At 49.3% G+C, this 14,152-nt stretch overlaps 2 protein-coding genes across 8 annotated transcripts in view; one reads left to right on the top strand and one right to left on the bottom strand.

Annotated features, from left to right (window-relative positions):
• Nucleotides 1–7,070, top strand: part of Unkl (unk like zinc finger) — a 41,677-nt gene extending 34,607 nt beyond the window's left edge. For 4 of the 6 annotated variants that reach the window (XM_085694768.2, XM_085694767.2, XM_085694770.2 and 1 more), the window contains 5 exons: nt 1,228–1,311; nt 1,905–2,132; nt 2,894–3,096; nt 3,222–3,476; nt 4,389–7,070. In XM_085694768.2, the coding sequence (XP_085550894.1) occupies nt 1,228–1,311; nt 1,905–2,132; nt 2,894–3,096; nt 3,222–3,476; nt 4,389–4,544 (926 nt within the window). In that variant the 3' untranslated portion in view covers nt 4,545–7,070. The remainder of the gene's footprint in view (nt 1–1,227; nt 1,312–1,904; nt 2,133–2,893; nt 3,097–3,221; nt 3,477–4,388) is intronic. The other 2 variants (XR_015003518.2, XM_085694769.2) reach the window with 2 other exon arrangements.
• Nucleotides 7,044–14,150, bottom strand: Gnptg (N-acetylglucosamine-1-phosphate transferase subunit gamma). Of its 2 annotated transcripts, none has more exons than XM_048436152.3 (11): nt 14,039–14,150; nt 13,899–13,956; nt 13,760–13,827; nt 8,512–8,566; nt 8,360–8,443; nt 8,188–8,281; nt 7,997–8,111; nt 7,831–7,913; nt 7,626–7,757; nt 7,457–7,538; nt 7,044–7,370 (listed from the first exon to the last, which is right to left on the bottom strand). In XM_048436152.3, the coding sequence occupies exons 1-11, from the start codon at nt 14,088–14,090 to the stop codon at nt 7,270–7,272; spliced, it is 924 nt and encodes a 307-aa protein (XP_048292109.3). In that variant the 5' UTR covers nt 14,091–14,150; the 3' UTR covers nt 7,044–7,269. The 2 variants fall into 2 exon arrangements, with proteins under 2 accessions (XP_048292109.3, XP_048292111.3); XM_048436154.3 differs by having other exon boundaries at nt 7,044–7,367.
• Nucleotides 14,151–14,152: the final 2 nt, after the last annotated feature.

The raw sequence follows: 14,152 nt of genomic DNA, 5'->3' as shown, positions 1-14,152 counted from the left end.
ACAATTCTCTCTGCCTTGCCTCCCAGGTGCTGGGATTGCAGGTATATGCCACCACACCCAGTATATATGTTACCTTGAAGTTGAAGTCAGAGTTTTTAGGAACTGGGGGGCCTTAGTCAGCAGTGGGGACAAGACTGAACCACACAGCATAGACTGCACCAATGTACTGTGAAGAATGGGTAGGAGAGGCAGTAGCCACATATCAGAGCTACAGGTTCATTGCTTCTCAGATAAAGACTTGGAAGAGCAGGACCTTGGATTGACAGGTGAGAGTGCTGGCTGAGCTCAGTGGCTCCTTAAACTTCCTGCATGTTCAGGTTTGACAGTGCCTGTATTGAGAATGCGACACCACTCACAGGCATACTCCGGCAGCCAGCTCCTGTCTCTCCTCCCTCCGATGGCTGCGATGGCACAGAGTGCTATCTTCTTTACTGTATGGTCCCTGAGTGGCAGTCCTGTTCTGGCTGTGGGGGTTGGAGGCATGTGAGACCATATCATGCTTCTGACGTTCACTGTGTAGACCAAATTGGCCTCAAACTGTGATCCTCCTCCCTTAGCATCTGTAGTACTGGGATTATAGTGTTCTACCATACCCAGCAACCTCTGCTCCTGACAAGGAGGCTGTTTCTGGGGTGAGTGTGGTGGTCCTGTCTCCCTTAAGACCTCAAGGTGTCAGAGTTCATTATCTTAATGTGTTCAGCCTACACAGCCTCAGAACCATTTGCCTATTGGAATTAACCTCCTGTAAAAATTTTTAATAGTTAAATGTAGTTTCTTAGTCAAATTTTAACAAATGGTTAGAAGTAAAAGGAGACACAACTGAGCACATCTGGTACATTCCTGTATAATCCCAGCACTTGGAGGTGGAAGGCAAGAGGATCAGAAGTTCAGGTTGCCCTTGGCTGCATTGAGTTGAGGCCAGTCATGAGCTACATGATATCCTGTCTCTAAAAACCAAAAAGCAAAGAAAATGAAACAAAACCATACCTACAAAGTAGGACGTTTGTGGGCCAGAGCTGTGTCTCACTGCAGCAGGGGCTGTTCAGATGAAATACCCCTCCCTGGCTGTGGAGGAGAAAGCAGCCTTGTTGACCAGCAGAGGCTGGCAGGGACTGTTTTACTCTAGCTAGGTGGGTGTTGATGTTATGAGGTCAGGGATTCCTTCTGAGAGGTTTTGTGTTTGTGCTGGGTGAGAGGTGAGTGGGTAACACCAGGTTTATCTCGCAGGTTCCGCCTTAGATCTTCACCTTAGTGACATAAATATCGCGTCCTTAGATAAAGACTTGGAAGAGCAGGACCTTGGATTGACAGGTGAGAGTTCTGACTAAGCTCAATGGCCCCTTTATCTTCGTGCATGCTGCCTGGCTTACTGTAGGGATTGAGGGGAGCCATCTGCTGGGATCCTCTTCTTGCCTCTGCTACCTGCCTGTGTGACTCGGTTTCCTGCTGCTTCCTCAGTTTACCTCTGTTGTGACAAAGCAACCCTTTAGACTTGGCTGGGGCCTCTCATGAGGAAACATAAATTATTTAAACAGCTGTATGGCATAGAGAGGTTTCTATTATTACATCATTTTCTTCACCCTGAAAGTTACTTTCTCTGTTTCAAAAAAAGTCTACCCATCTTAGAGCCTAGTGGCTCTGTGAGTGCCCTGCTAGTGGTGGGTTCCTGGCTCTGCCAGGACCACTACCAGTGCTGCCCTGAGTTGGGGGCGCCTGACAGCTGCACCCCTGTGGGTGGTACTTGCTTGCTGGCCTGGTTCCTCTGGTATCTTCTAAAGTGCCCCTGTCCCTAGGTTTCCCTGGTGTCTAGCTGCCTAGTTACTGACCTGCAGGCTCATTGGCAAGTGGCTCTGTGGCAGAAACCCTGCCTGTCCTTGTTCACTCAGCCTCCCTCCTCCCACCAGGTCCCAGGTCGCTGGCAGGCTCAGCACCCGTCACCATTCCGGGCTCCCTGCCCCGCTCGCCATCCTTGCACTCGTCCTCATCCCTGTCCACCTCCCCACTCAGCTCGCTCTCCCAGTCCCTGTCTGGGCCACTCGTCTCCTCGGCTATGACGCCCCCCCAGCAGCCACCACCCCTCCGGTCGGAGCCGGCTACGCTGGGCTCTGCAGCCTCATCTTACAGCTCTTTAGGTGCGTGCCTGGGCGTGGGTCCCTCCCCGCCGGCTCTGGGTCCTGAAACAGGCCGTGTCCAATCTAGCCCTGGGTATTCTGACTGCGGGGCTTCTCACCTCCATAGTTATGTGTCTTGAAAGACACCACCCCCTCCAGCCCGTGTGGTGTAGATGAGTGGACAGACATGGTAGACATGTCTACCATGGGACAGCTGGTACCCACAGCTGGGCATTCTCACAATGCTCCAGATCAGTGTCTTGCTTGCCGGCTCACTCGGGGCTCTGGGTGGGGCATACATGGAGCTACCTTGGGGCCCCCGCAGGCAGTGTCTAGGATTCATTATATGATCCAAGCTATGAGAGGGAACTGGTATGACAGGTCAGCAGGACTCTGTCTTCTGCTCTCATATTGCCAGCAAGAGGCTGTTCACATCTTCCGTGATGTTCTATTTAGAAATGTGCCTGTCTCCAGATGTCCATCTTAACAGATAGCTAACATGCAGGAGATGACCTCAGAACTAGAGCTCTTCTGAATCTCCAGGGTCTGCTATAGAATGTGAACTGCTGGGGTTAGGAACTCTTTTTTTCTGTTCACACTCTTATCTTCCTGAGCCAACTGTGCCTCATTTAGGCAGTCTTGGAGCTGAATCTTCAGCAGTCATGAGCAAGTGACTTAAAGGGTACCAAGGTGGGTGGCCAAGTGAAGGGCAGAACACCTGCAGACACCTCAGGCCTTGGGTGCAGCATGGACCATATCATCCTTGTCTCTCCTAAACTCAGGTTTGAACGGCGTCCCTGGGAGCATCTGGGACTTTGTTTCTGGCAGCTTCTCTCCTAGCCCATCCCCCATTTTGAACTCTGGCCCTTCGGCTTCCTCAAGTGCAAGTCCAAACAGTGCTGAGCTGGCACGGGTCAGGCGACAGCTAGATGAAGCCAAAAGAAAGATCAGGCAGTGGGAAGAGTCTTGGCAGCAAGTGAAGCAGGTAAGCCTGTGGGAAGGAGGAGCCGGACATGGGAGGGAAGAGGGGGGTTTGGATACACAGGCAGGGCAGGTAAGCCTGAGGAAAGCCAGGCATGGCTGCCTCCTGTATGATATCTTGGGTTTTAGGCCTGTGATGCCTGGCAGAGAGAGGCTCAGGAGGCCAAGGAGAGAGCCCGTGTAGCGGACAGTGACCGGCAGTTGGCCCTGCAGAGGAAGGAGGAGGTGGAGGCCCAGGTAAAGCAGCTGCAGGAAGAACTAGAGGGCCTGGGTTTGTCCTCACTGCCAGGGCTACGGAGCTTGGGTGACATCAACGACATCCCTCTCCCCAAGTTGCATTCCCTGCAGAGCCAGCTGCGCCTGGACCTGGAGGCTGTGGATGGGGTAAGTCCTGCTGGGCAGTTGCTGTCACTTCAGGGGAGGGCAAAGAGGACTGGCTCCTTGCCTGGACTCTGGTTGGTGCCTTTTGCATGTGTCCTGTTGACTATAGCCAAGGTCCAAATACTATATGTACCTTGTCTCCAACATAGTTTCCTGGGTTCTGGCCACTCTCAGCCATGGCATCCCACTTAGCACCCATTGTGGGTACCCAGCTGCCAGCCTTGCCTGTGGCTAGACTGGCTGTGCTTCAGGACCCGGCACTCTGGCGGGGGTGGGGTTTCACAAGGGAAAGTCTTTTCTACTGACTGTTCTCCTCTGTGGGCCCCTAGCCAAATGTCCACCCCAGGCCTGACACACAAAGGATTTCTGTGACACTGCTGCTGTAGCTGGTGGCCCACTGTCCTGGGATACGGTTGTTTGCTTGGCCTTACCCAGTGTGCCTCGCACCAGCCTGGTGCCTTGACCTGACTAGGGGCAGTAAGAGAATGAAGACAAGATAAACACTGAAGGAAACAACACATACACAAAGAGAAGCTAGGTGCGGCTGGGCTGTGCATGCTCAGGTGGAGCTGTACCTATTACCAAAGCAACCTACAGCTTAGTGTGTCTACTGTGTGTGCAGATGAGGCAGCAAGTTAGCTCGCCTAGGTGGGGGAGTCTACATGAGCAGTCCCAGAGGAGGAAGCTGCATGCAGTTGCTCATTTTTGCACATACTGGTCAAATGTTTTTAAACACTCGTACTTGGAGAAGACCTCTATTGAAAGGCTTTTCCAGTTTCCCACGGGTCCGAGGTATTATCCTTCCCTGATAGTCATATCCATGTCAGCTGTACACATTTACTCAGGATTTCATTTACTCTTTACACATTTACTCCTTTGTGGCTCCTCACACTCACCATCACCTCTTCCCTACAGGTGATCTTCCAGCTTCGTGCCAAACAGTGTGTGGGCTGCCAGGAGAGGGCCCATGGCACTGTCCTCCGGCCCTGCCAGCATCGTGTCTTATGCGAGCTGTGTGCAGCCAGTACCCCTGAGTGCCCCTACTGCAAGGGCCAGCCTCTCCCATGGTGACCAGAGCGAGACCTATTCCTTCCCTGGTGAGCAGTGCAAAGGCCTCAGCATGCCATGTGCCACTTCAGTGTCGAAACTTGCCTCCAGTACCACCCACGCCAGGATGTGAGTTCATGCCCACTGCCCAACAGCCTCTCATATTACTCTTTCTTCCCTACCATCTCCTACCAACGGTGTCAAGGTATTCTCAGAAAACCTTTGAAGTACCACCACCCGTCCTCTGGGCAGGTGGCATGTTTTTGGTGCCCCTAGTCATGACGCTGCTGTGGCCAGGCCAGTGGGAGGTCAGGCCTTGTCAAAGCACTTTGTAAACCGAGGAATCTAATTAGACATTATAAATTGTATAAGCTGCTTTCTAGGTCCATGTTTTTTAATATGCGATAACATGAAGCTTTATAAGTGTACTGTGAACTTGAAGTTTCCTATCAGTTTGTTGTTAACTCATAGTAATGGTAACTACGTTAGATTTCATATTCTGAAACTATTTAGGAAATGAACATTTATCTAGTAGTGAAGACCTAGGATTTTTACATTTAAAATTAAGTGCAGACAAATAGTATTTATAAGCAGAGAGTGGTTATTGAGAGACACATATACATTTAGATGTTCTTAATTTTATGAAAGGAACTAATTTTCCTAAGCATGTGCAGGTGCACATGTAGGTGGAGTTTTATATTCCAGTATCACAGAGTGATATCCAGAGCTCTGTCATGCACTTATGTGATCCGTGGCCACTTCCAAGTGCCTGTGCCTTGCAAAAGAAGTGAAGGAATTGGTTCATTTGGTTTTTTTCTTCTCCCTTGAAAGACAATTTCATGCTAATGAAAAATGCAGCAAAGGAATCAGACATTCAGAGGAGTCCAAGATCTACTCGGAAGGAGCTGTGTTCTGATGTCTTGTCTGTAATGGCAACGGTGCTTTGTACCCTGAGTCGCCCGGGGCACCCTAGCTTGTGCTGAACAAAGGGGCTGTGAACCTGAGACTTCATTCTGCTGCCCCTGTGATCACCCTCACTCACTGCTAGCTGATCCAGAGATTCCAGGACAGCTTTAGCAGACACCTGGTACCTGAGCTGTGCATCCAGTTATGATCAGAATCCATCCCATGACCAGCAGCCCCAGCTCTGCTGCAGCTCACCTGGCAGCTTCCAAGGAGAAGGCAGCACCCTCACAGCTTGGCCTCAGGCCCATGGCTAAAATCCTGCTGAGAATGTGTCCAGGGTGATGACTTTCAGCCTTCTATAGTAAGAACTGGGACTGTTCCTGGAAATCTAGGGAGGAGGCAACTGTCCAGGCAACCCCTGCCTTTGGTGGCAGACCTAGGAAGGGCAGGTATCCTACCTGCAGGTTCTGCCCAGGCCTAGAAGTGGTTCTCTTCTCTCATGGCTTTGCCAAAGACTTTTAATAGCATTTTTTAAGTGCAAAGTGACTAGGTAAAACGTTTTTATCAGTGACCAAATTAGAATGTATTAATATAGTAGGAGATTGAAAAGCATTTTCTAATACAAGACAAACTGGTAGAAAAGCTCTATTAAAGGAAGTGGATCCTCAACATTCCGCAGCTAGCCCACCTCTTAATAAGGTAACTATTGACCTGGTTTTAGTGACTATTTTGTTTTTAATTATAGTGGTAATGATTTATTAGCTCAGTACCTAGATCATGTGTATTTCGTGCTACTGTTACCATGGTTTAAGATTGTTTATTTTTATTCATATTTATGCACTTGTTTCCCATATTGGCCTTTGGTCTCTGTGGTAACAGGACAATGTTTGTGATTGATAGCTCATCTGGACATTCAAGCTGTAACAGTTACAAGCATTAAGCTTTAGGTTGTGTGTGTGTAAGCTATTCTGGCTAACTCCTCCTGGGCTGACATTCCAGGCTGGGGCTGTGGCAGTTATGGGACTGCTGTGGGACGTCTACAGGGTCCCACCCAGTGACTGGAGTTTTCTTGAGCATCTGCTTTTCTGGAATCAGGCTGGGCTCTGAGGATAGGTGTGCAGGGGTAAGACCAAAGAAGGGGCCACTTCTCCCATCCATCCCAGACCTCCTGTGAGCTATGGCTCCTAGGGTCTATCCTGGGTGGGAAGAGCCAAGGAGGAGAGAGATGGGTTTAAGGCCCACATGTGCATACTGGTGAGGTCATGGTCTGGGAACTGAGGCTCACCATTGTCCTGTTGCCTATTGTCTTTTAACTCTCTAGTGTTAAATATTAACAGTAAATGATGGTGTCAGAGTTTTGTGTATCTGGTTGGCAGACCTTCCCCCAGTATGGATGCGCATGTGGATTAACTTATGGAAGCCTTTGTGTGCATTTGTTTTCAGAAATTAGCTGAGAATGTTATGTGAATGGAATCTTCTTAATCCAGAAGGTCATATTTATAATACATACCCATTTACTTAGTGAATTGTTTAAAGTTGTTAACATTTGTTTAAATTTTTTTACTATAGCATTTATGCAATGGTTTACAGAATTCATGGAGTTATTTTTTATCAGTATGAGATTAATTAAAACTTTGAAATTTATTCTGTCTGTGTTTCTGGGCACAACCAAGGCTAGCCAGCAGGTTCCTGTGTCTGTCAGTGACCCCGCCTGACCTAGAAGATGCCAAAGAAATCATGTCCCCACCACACCAGTTCTGTGCACCCCACTGAGACCACACCTGTCCTCTCTGGAAGGACATTTGCCACTGAGGATGTTTCTTTATCTCTCATGCCGCCTAGATCACAGGGTGTTCCCACGTAGTCCTGGATCACCCCGCAGCTGCTCTGAGGTAGCATCTATGAGGATCTGCTGACCCAGATGCTTAGAGTGGGTGGTTTCTGCTAGAATGGGTGGTAAGTGAGGATCTGTCCTCCAACTGCTGCAGGCCCCAGCATGGCTGGCAGCTGACCAGGGCAGACAGACTGACCTGTGGGCTGAGTGTGGGAGATTCCATGTTGGTCCAGCAGACTGGTCAGTCTTCGTACCTCCTGTGACAGCTCTGAGTGTGCCTGAACAAGAATGCCAACCCAGTCAAACCCTGGTGGTGGCTACCAGGATTAGGGACCCTGTAACCTTCCCCTGTCCCCAAACTCTACCTTTCTACAGTTGTCCAGGGTCTCAAGCCCCAGGCCCTTGGAACCTCCTGCCTGCTGGGTGGGATGGGTTTCTCCTGGGACCTTTAAGTAGCCAGCATCCTCAAAAAGCACCCTGAGCAACTTCTCATAGCCCTGAAGGTGGAGGAGGAGGCAGAAGGAGTATCTCGTAGAGCAGGCAAGGGGACACCCCTGAGTGTGCACCCACCTGCAGTGTGATTAGCTCGTCTGCCAGGTCCTGTTCCACCTGGTCCCAGCGCTGCTGCAGGGCCTCCGACAGGGTTGGATACACTACAAACCAACGGGAGCCAAACATTGCAGAGCCTCCTACCTACCCTCCTCTTCCCTGGACCCAGCCCTACCCGGAGGCCTACCTAACAAAGAGTGGGGATGGCACACAAGGGGGGTCTCGAATGTCAGTGCATAGACACAGGTGCTTGGCTCAGACACATGGGCCAGTCGGTTGATCTTTCCACAGGTGAGCTCCACCTGGGAAGGAAGGGAGCCTCAGTGGCTGGTGGGGGTGGGGTAGCTCTCTACCACCCACATCCCCTATGGGCCTCACCTTGCTCTGCCTGCTCCGGGAGTGGCAGGAGTCCCCATCAGTCATCCACATGCCCTTGAAGGTATTGTTGGCGATTTCCCATTCATGCCAGATGCTGGGGAAAAGGGGTGGCAAAGCCATGATGTGGGGGCCTCAGGAGCAGACTTGACACTGCTGCCCTAGCTCAGCTTACCCAAGGATACCGCTGTAGGCGTTCCAGCGGAAGGTCTGCTCATGCTGGGTCACGTTGTGGAAAGGGCAGAACTCATACTTGTACCTGGGGGGCACAGGAGCATGAGGAGCTCTGCAGACTGGGCCCACTCCACCCACCAGCCCGGCACTCACGTTGACTCCACTAGGCTGAAGCACTTGCCAGCAAGTCTGAAGAGATGCAGGGGCCCTGGGGGGAGAACACCACAGCAGTTCAACTTAAGCATAAACCTCTGCTACACCTAGAGCTAGAAGCTAAGGGAGCGGGGGGCACCAATCATCAAGGCCAGAAAGCACCAAGTTCCTTTCCGTATGGGATTAGGAATGGTCAGATGCTGGCTGACCTAATCCCTGGGGACTGATAATCCATGTCTAGATCACAGAACTGGTTATCTGTGGCAGGACTCCCATGTCTGTTCCTGTGGAGGGGGCCCTCAGTGTCTGGAGCCTAGTTGTAGACTTAGACCGCAGACACACTGGTAAAACCAGCCACTAGCCAAGAAAGGTAGGGATATGTGTTTGTGTATACATGTCTGCATGCATGCTAGTGAGATTTGGGGAAGTTAAGACAGTAGCCATGTGGCATCCTCAGAAAAATAGGACTGACTAGTCCAAAGCTTAGGACCAGTTTGCAAAGATGGACAGAGTATTCTGTTTTTTCTAAGAACCAATTTTCAACAAAACCCACAAGGCATACAAAGAAACAGGAATACATGTTCTATTCAAAGGAGCATTTAAAAAATCCGTAAAATGAGCCCTATGTGGTGCCGCATACTTTTGATTCCAGTACCCTGGAGGCAGAGGCAGGTGGACCTCTGTGAGTTCTAGGCCAGCCTAGTGAGTTTCAGGATAGCCGGGACTCTGTAGAAAGAACCTCACACAATGTTTTTAAAAGTCCATATGCCAGGGCTGAAGAGATGGCTCGGGGTTGTGCTCTTCCAGAAGACCCAGGTTCAATTCCCAGCACCCACATGGCAGCTCATAGCTATCCGTGGCTCCAGTTCCAGGGAACCCAATACCTTCACACAGACATGCAGGCAAAACACTAATGCTCATAAAATTCTTTTTAAAAATCTGTAAGCCAATAGAGAATTCCATACCCAAGGAAACCATCCTTCACCTATAAGGGGGCTGTGAGACTCAGAAGTGGAGTGTCTGCTTATAGATTTTGGAACTCAGACATTGTCATACATGCTTGTTACATCTTGCTAAATATACTGTTTATCAACATACAATGGCTGTCCTTTCTTAAAAAAAAAAGAAAAGAAAAGAGAAAGAAAGAAAAGAAAAGCACTCAGGAAGCAGAGGCAAGCAGATTTCTAAGGTCCAGGCTAGCAAGAGTGTCAGAGTAAAGTAAAAACAACCCTGCCACTCTCTGCCTATTGAATGGAGAGTTTAATTCATTTAGATCAACAAGTAAGATGACAGATGGTGTGCCTTGGAGCTTTTAGTCCATTTCTTCAGTGCTTGCTTTTAAACAGACAGGAACTGTCTTGTTACCCAGACGGGCCTCAAACTCCTGTCTTACAGTTATCCTCCTGCCTCAGCCTCGAGTACCTAGAACTATGGGTGCATACCACTGTGCCTAATTCCTCCCTCCTACTGGACACATAACCAGGGCCCACACATGCTATGTGAAATCTTGTTTGCTTTTGTTTTGTTTTTTGAGACAGGGTTTCTCTGTGTAGCTCTGGCTTTCCTGGAACATGCTCTGTAGACCAGGCTGGCCTCGAACTCAGAGAGGTCCACCTGACTACCTCCCAAGTGCTGGGATTAAAGGCGTGCACCACCACCACCCAGCTGTCTTTTTGTTGTTTTAAGATTTATTTATTTCCTGAGTGGTGAGGCATACCTTTAACCCTAGCACTCAGGAGGCAAAGGCAGGCAGATCTCCGCTTACAGGACAGCCTGGTCTACAGAGTTCTAGGATAGTCAAGGCTACACAGAGAAACACTGTTTAGGGGAAAAAAATGTATTTTATGTATCAGTGTTCTGCTTGTATGTATGATGTATGTATGTATGTATGTGTACCACATGCAGTGCCTGTGGAGATCAGAAGAGGGTGTCAGGTTCTCTGGAAGTGGAGTTACAGGAAGTTTTAAGTTACCATGTAGGTGCTGAGAACTGAACCATAGTCCTCTGCAAAAGCAGCAAATAATCTTAACCACTGAGCCATCTCTCTAGCCCCTATTCTCTTTCTGAAATACTGCCATGTTTTTGTTACTACCACTGAGATTTTTTTATTTTTTTTTATTTTTGTATTTTTTACAAGGCAGGGTTTCTCTGTATAGTCCTGGCTGTCTTAGAACTCACTCTGTAGACCAGGCTGGCCTCAAATTCAGAGATCCACCTGCCTCTGCCTCCTTAGTGCTGGGATCAAAGGGTGTGTGCCACCACAACTGGCTGAGACTTCTAAATTTTTCAATCAAATTTTTACATTATTTAATGTAACTACCATGGGGATTTAGAAATTTAAATTGATGTGGGGTTTAGTAGCACATGCCTTTAATTCTAACACTTGGGAGACAGAGTGGATCTCAAAGTCTGAGGCCAGTCTGGTTTACAGAGTGAGTTCTAGGCCAGCCGGGGCTACACAGTGAGACACTGTCTCAAAAATGGGAAAAACAGGGCTGGAGAGATGGCTCAGTGGTTAAGAACATTGCTTGCTCTTCCAAAGGTCCTGAGTTCAATTCCCAGCAACCACATGGTGGCTCACAACTATCTGTAATGAGGTCTGGTGCCCTCTTCTGGCCTGTAGGAACACATGTAGACAGAATATTGTATACATAATAAATAAATAAATATTTTTAAAAAATGGGAAAAACAAACAAAACCTCACTTAACCATAGTCCCTGTGTCTCCAGCTACTTTATAGGAGAGCTTCCTTCCCATCTTCACCCCAGCTACTGTGGTGTCCTCTCAATTCATGTTGAGTGGTTTGCTGTTTCCGCTAGGGCAGGTCTGTTGATTCTCCTGCAGGTTTTGTTATTTAGAAAAATAACTGCCTTTTTCAGGCCCAGCTGAGGGGCTCAAGCATATATTCTGGAGTTCAATGTGGCTTCTCCTAAGAAATGCACCTTAGCTGTGAGGTGAGCCAGGCTAAAGTGAAGGAGTGGAACAGACACGGTGAGCTGTGTGAGACTAGTAAGAACAAAAATTGGCTCTCTGAAAAGATCAACAATCCCGACACTTGAGAAGCTGAGCATGGTGGTTTTATGGCATGAGGAGGCTGTAGCAGGATGGGTGTGGTGGTGCAGACAGTAATTGGGGGGTGTTATTCAGGAAAGTGTTCGCTGTATAAGCATGAGGAACTGAGTGTGGGTCCTCTGCACCCACATAAAAAGCTGGATACCTATAATCTCAGTGCTGGAGAGGCGGGGGAAGGAAGATCTCTGGGCTTGCTGGTCAGCTAGCCTAGCTGAATCCTTGAGCTTTAGATTCAGTGAGAGACCTGGATTCTCAATAAGGTGGAAAGCAATAGAGGAAGACACCAAGCTCTGACCTCTGGCCTCCACACGGGCACACACAAATACATAACATGCAAAGTAAGAACAAGGGGGCTGGAGAGAGAGGTCAGTGGTTATGAGCCTTGTTGCTCTTGTAAAGGATCCAAGTTCAGTTTCTAGCACCCATATGGTGCCTCACAACCATCTGTAACTCCAGTTCTAGGAGATCCAGTGCCTTCTGACATCTACAGGCATTTCACACAATACAGTGCACAGATATACATGCAAGTAAAACACTCAGATACATAAAATTTTAAAAGTTTAAGAAAAAAATGAATAAATAAAATAGGCAAACCTGTGGCTGATATGACCAGGAAAAGCAAAAACTCAAACCCAGAAATGAGGTCAGGCGTGGTGGCGCACGCCTTTAATCCCAGCATTCAGGAGAAACAGGCAGATCTCTGTGAGTTCGCGGCCAGCCTGGTCTACAAAGTGAGTTCTAGGACAGCCAAAGATACACAGAGAAACCCTGTTTCGAGAAACAAAATGAAAGTTGGGGCATTTGATAGCAATTTTACAGAAATAAAAAGGATTGAGTCACTATGAACAATTATACAACCAAGACATTGACATAAATGAAACTGACAAGTTCCTCCAAACACAGGGTATGCCCACAAGGCATGTGAGTGAGCACACCTGTAAATTTAGGCATTTTAATAACAACCTGTCTCCTAGGCTGAATGACCCTCCAACCAAGTAGGTCTCTGTCACTCCTCTCCCCATCTCCTCTCTGTTCTCTCTCCTGCCACGATTGTCATGGAACTCACCATGTAGCCCAGACCTGGCCGTGAACTAATGATCCTCTTCCCTCAGCTCCCAAGTGCTGGGATTATAGTCTGGGACAGCCTATGCACACTGCCTCTACTCTTCGCTTTTTCTTTCCAATATTACTCTCTACTAAAATAAACATATTTGCAGTACTGGATTCCTGGCAATGTCTGGCCCCTCCTCCTAGCCAATCAAGGAGCTACCAGCTAGTTTGGAAGAGCAATGGAGAAAATACCCACATCTTATGCCACCTCCTCACACATGTGCTCACAGTGTGATGGCAGCAGGCCTTTGGACTCCTGTGTCTATCAGGAATGTCACAAGAAGTGTCTTTTTTCACATGAAAAGGATTGTGATGGCAGCTGAGCCCGACTGGTTCACTGCTGGAGGAGGCTGGTAGGTGCTCCTTGCATACAGCTTCAGAAGCTCCAGCGTGGCTACCTCTCCTCCAGGGGATCAATGCTACAAACCAGCATGTCCAGCACACCTCACCTCAGATAGCGAGTCACCAAATCCCCAGAGTGCAGCCCTCAGCTAGCCAAGGTCCCTTCATGCTGAGGAGCCCTGAGCCTCCTTCAACAGCTATGTCCCACTCTCTGTAGTCCTTCTGGGATCTCAGCTCCCTCCCAGCTTTCCTGGGCAAAGGATTCTGATGCGCTGATGCCCTCTCCATTCCCTTAGATCTAGACAGGCTAAGCACACCTGGAGTGGACGCTTCACATCCAACACCCTTGCAACTCCTAAACAGTCTCAGCACTTGTAGGAGGCGGAGACTTTAGGATCCCAAGTGGAGGCCAGCTTCAATCTACATTTGGAAAACTCCGTCTTACAAACACAGAAGCTAAGGATGTAGGTCAACACTAGAGAGCTTGCTTAGCCCTAGGTAATCGCCAACAGGGAGATCGAAAAGGGGATTGCAGTTCCAGTATATACTCCCGAGCATTCAAACACTCACATTTTGACAAACGAATACATGAACCTCCAGCGAATGCATTATCGTTGACCTTCATCCAAGGTACCCTATCCTGCCGCCCCCACCCCCAGCCGAGGGCTTTCCTCGTCCCCTTGGTCAGCACCTCGGTCAGCTCCACGTTCCCTCCCGCGCTCACCAGACACAGGCGAAGGCTCTCTCTTAGGTTGAAGGCGACTTGCCTGGGGCAGGAACGGGTTATTCAGCCTACGGGAAAGAAAATGTCAGGGGAGTCCGCCACGTCCGGCACCCAAGCCGCCGGACCGCGGGACACTTACCCGAATGTGTTGGGTTCCTCCACCACCTTCATCTTCCCGGCACGTGCCGGCGCGGGCCCTACGGAGAGCGAAGTGATGAGCAGGGAGCAGAGGCGGGGGCGACGCTGAAGTGCGGAGGGGATGCACACGGAGCCACTGACCGCGCGCCGCGAGCCCCAGCAGCACCAGGAAGCCGACCAGCCGCACCGCCATCGCTCCCCGGGTCGCACAGTCACGTGAGCGACAGCAGGAACTGAATGCACTCAAAACCGGAA

The sequence above is a fragment of the Myodes glareolus genome, chromosome 9, assembly GCF_982192425.1.
Source record: "Myodes glareolus chromosome 9, mMyoGla1.1, whole genome shotgun sequence".
NCBI lineage: Eukaryota > Metazoa > Chordata > Mammalia > Rodentia > Cricetidae > Myodes > Myodes glareolus.
Note: the sequence above shows the minus strand (reverse complement) of the source record. Positions and strands in the feature narration are given on the sequence as shown.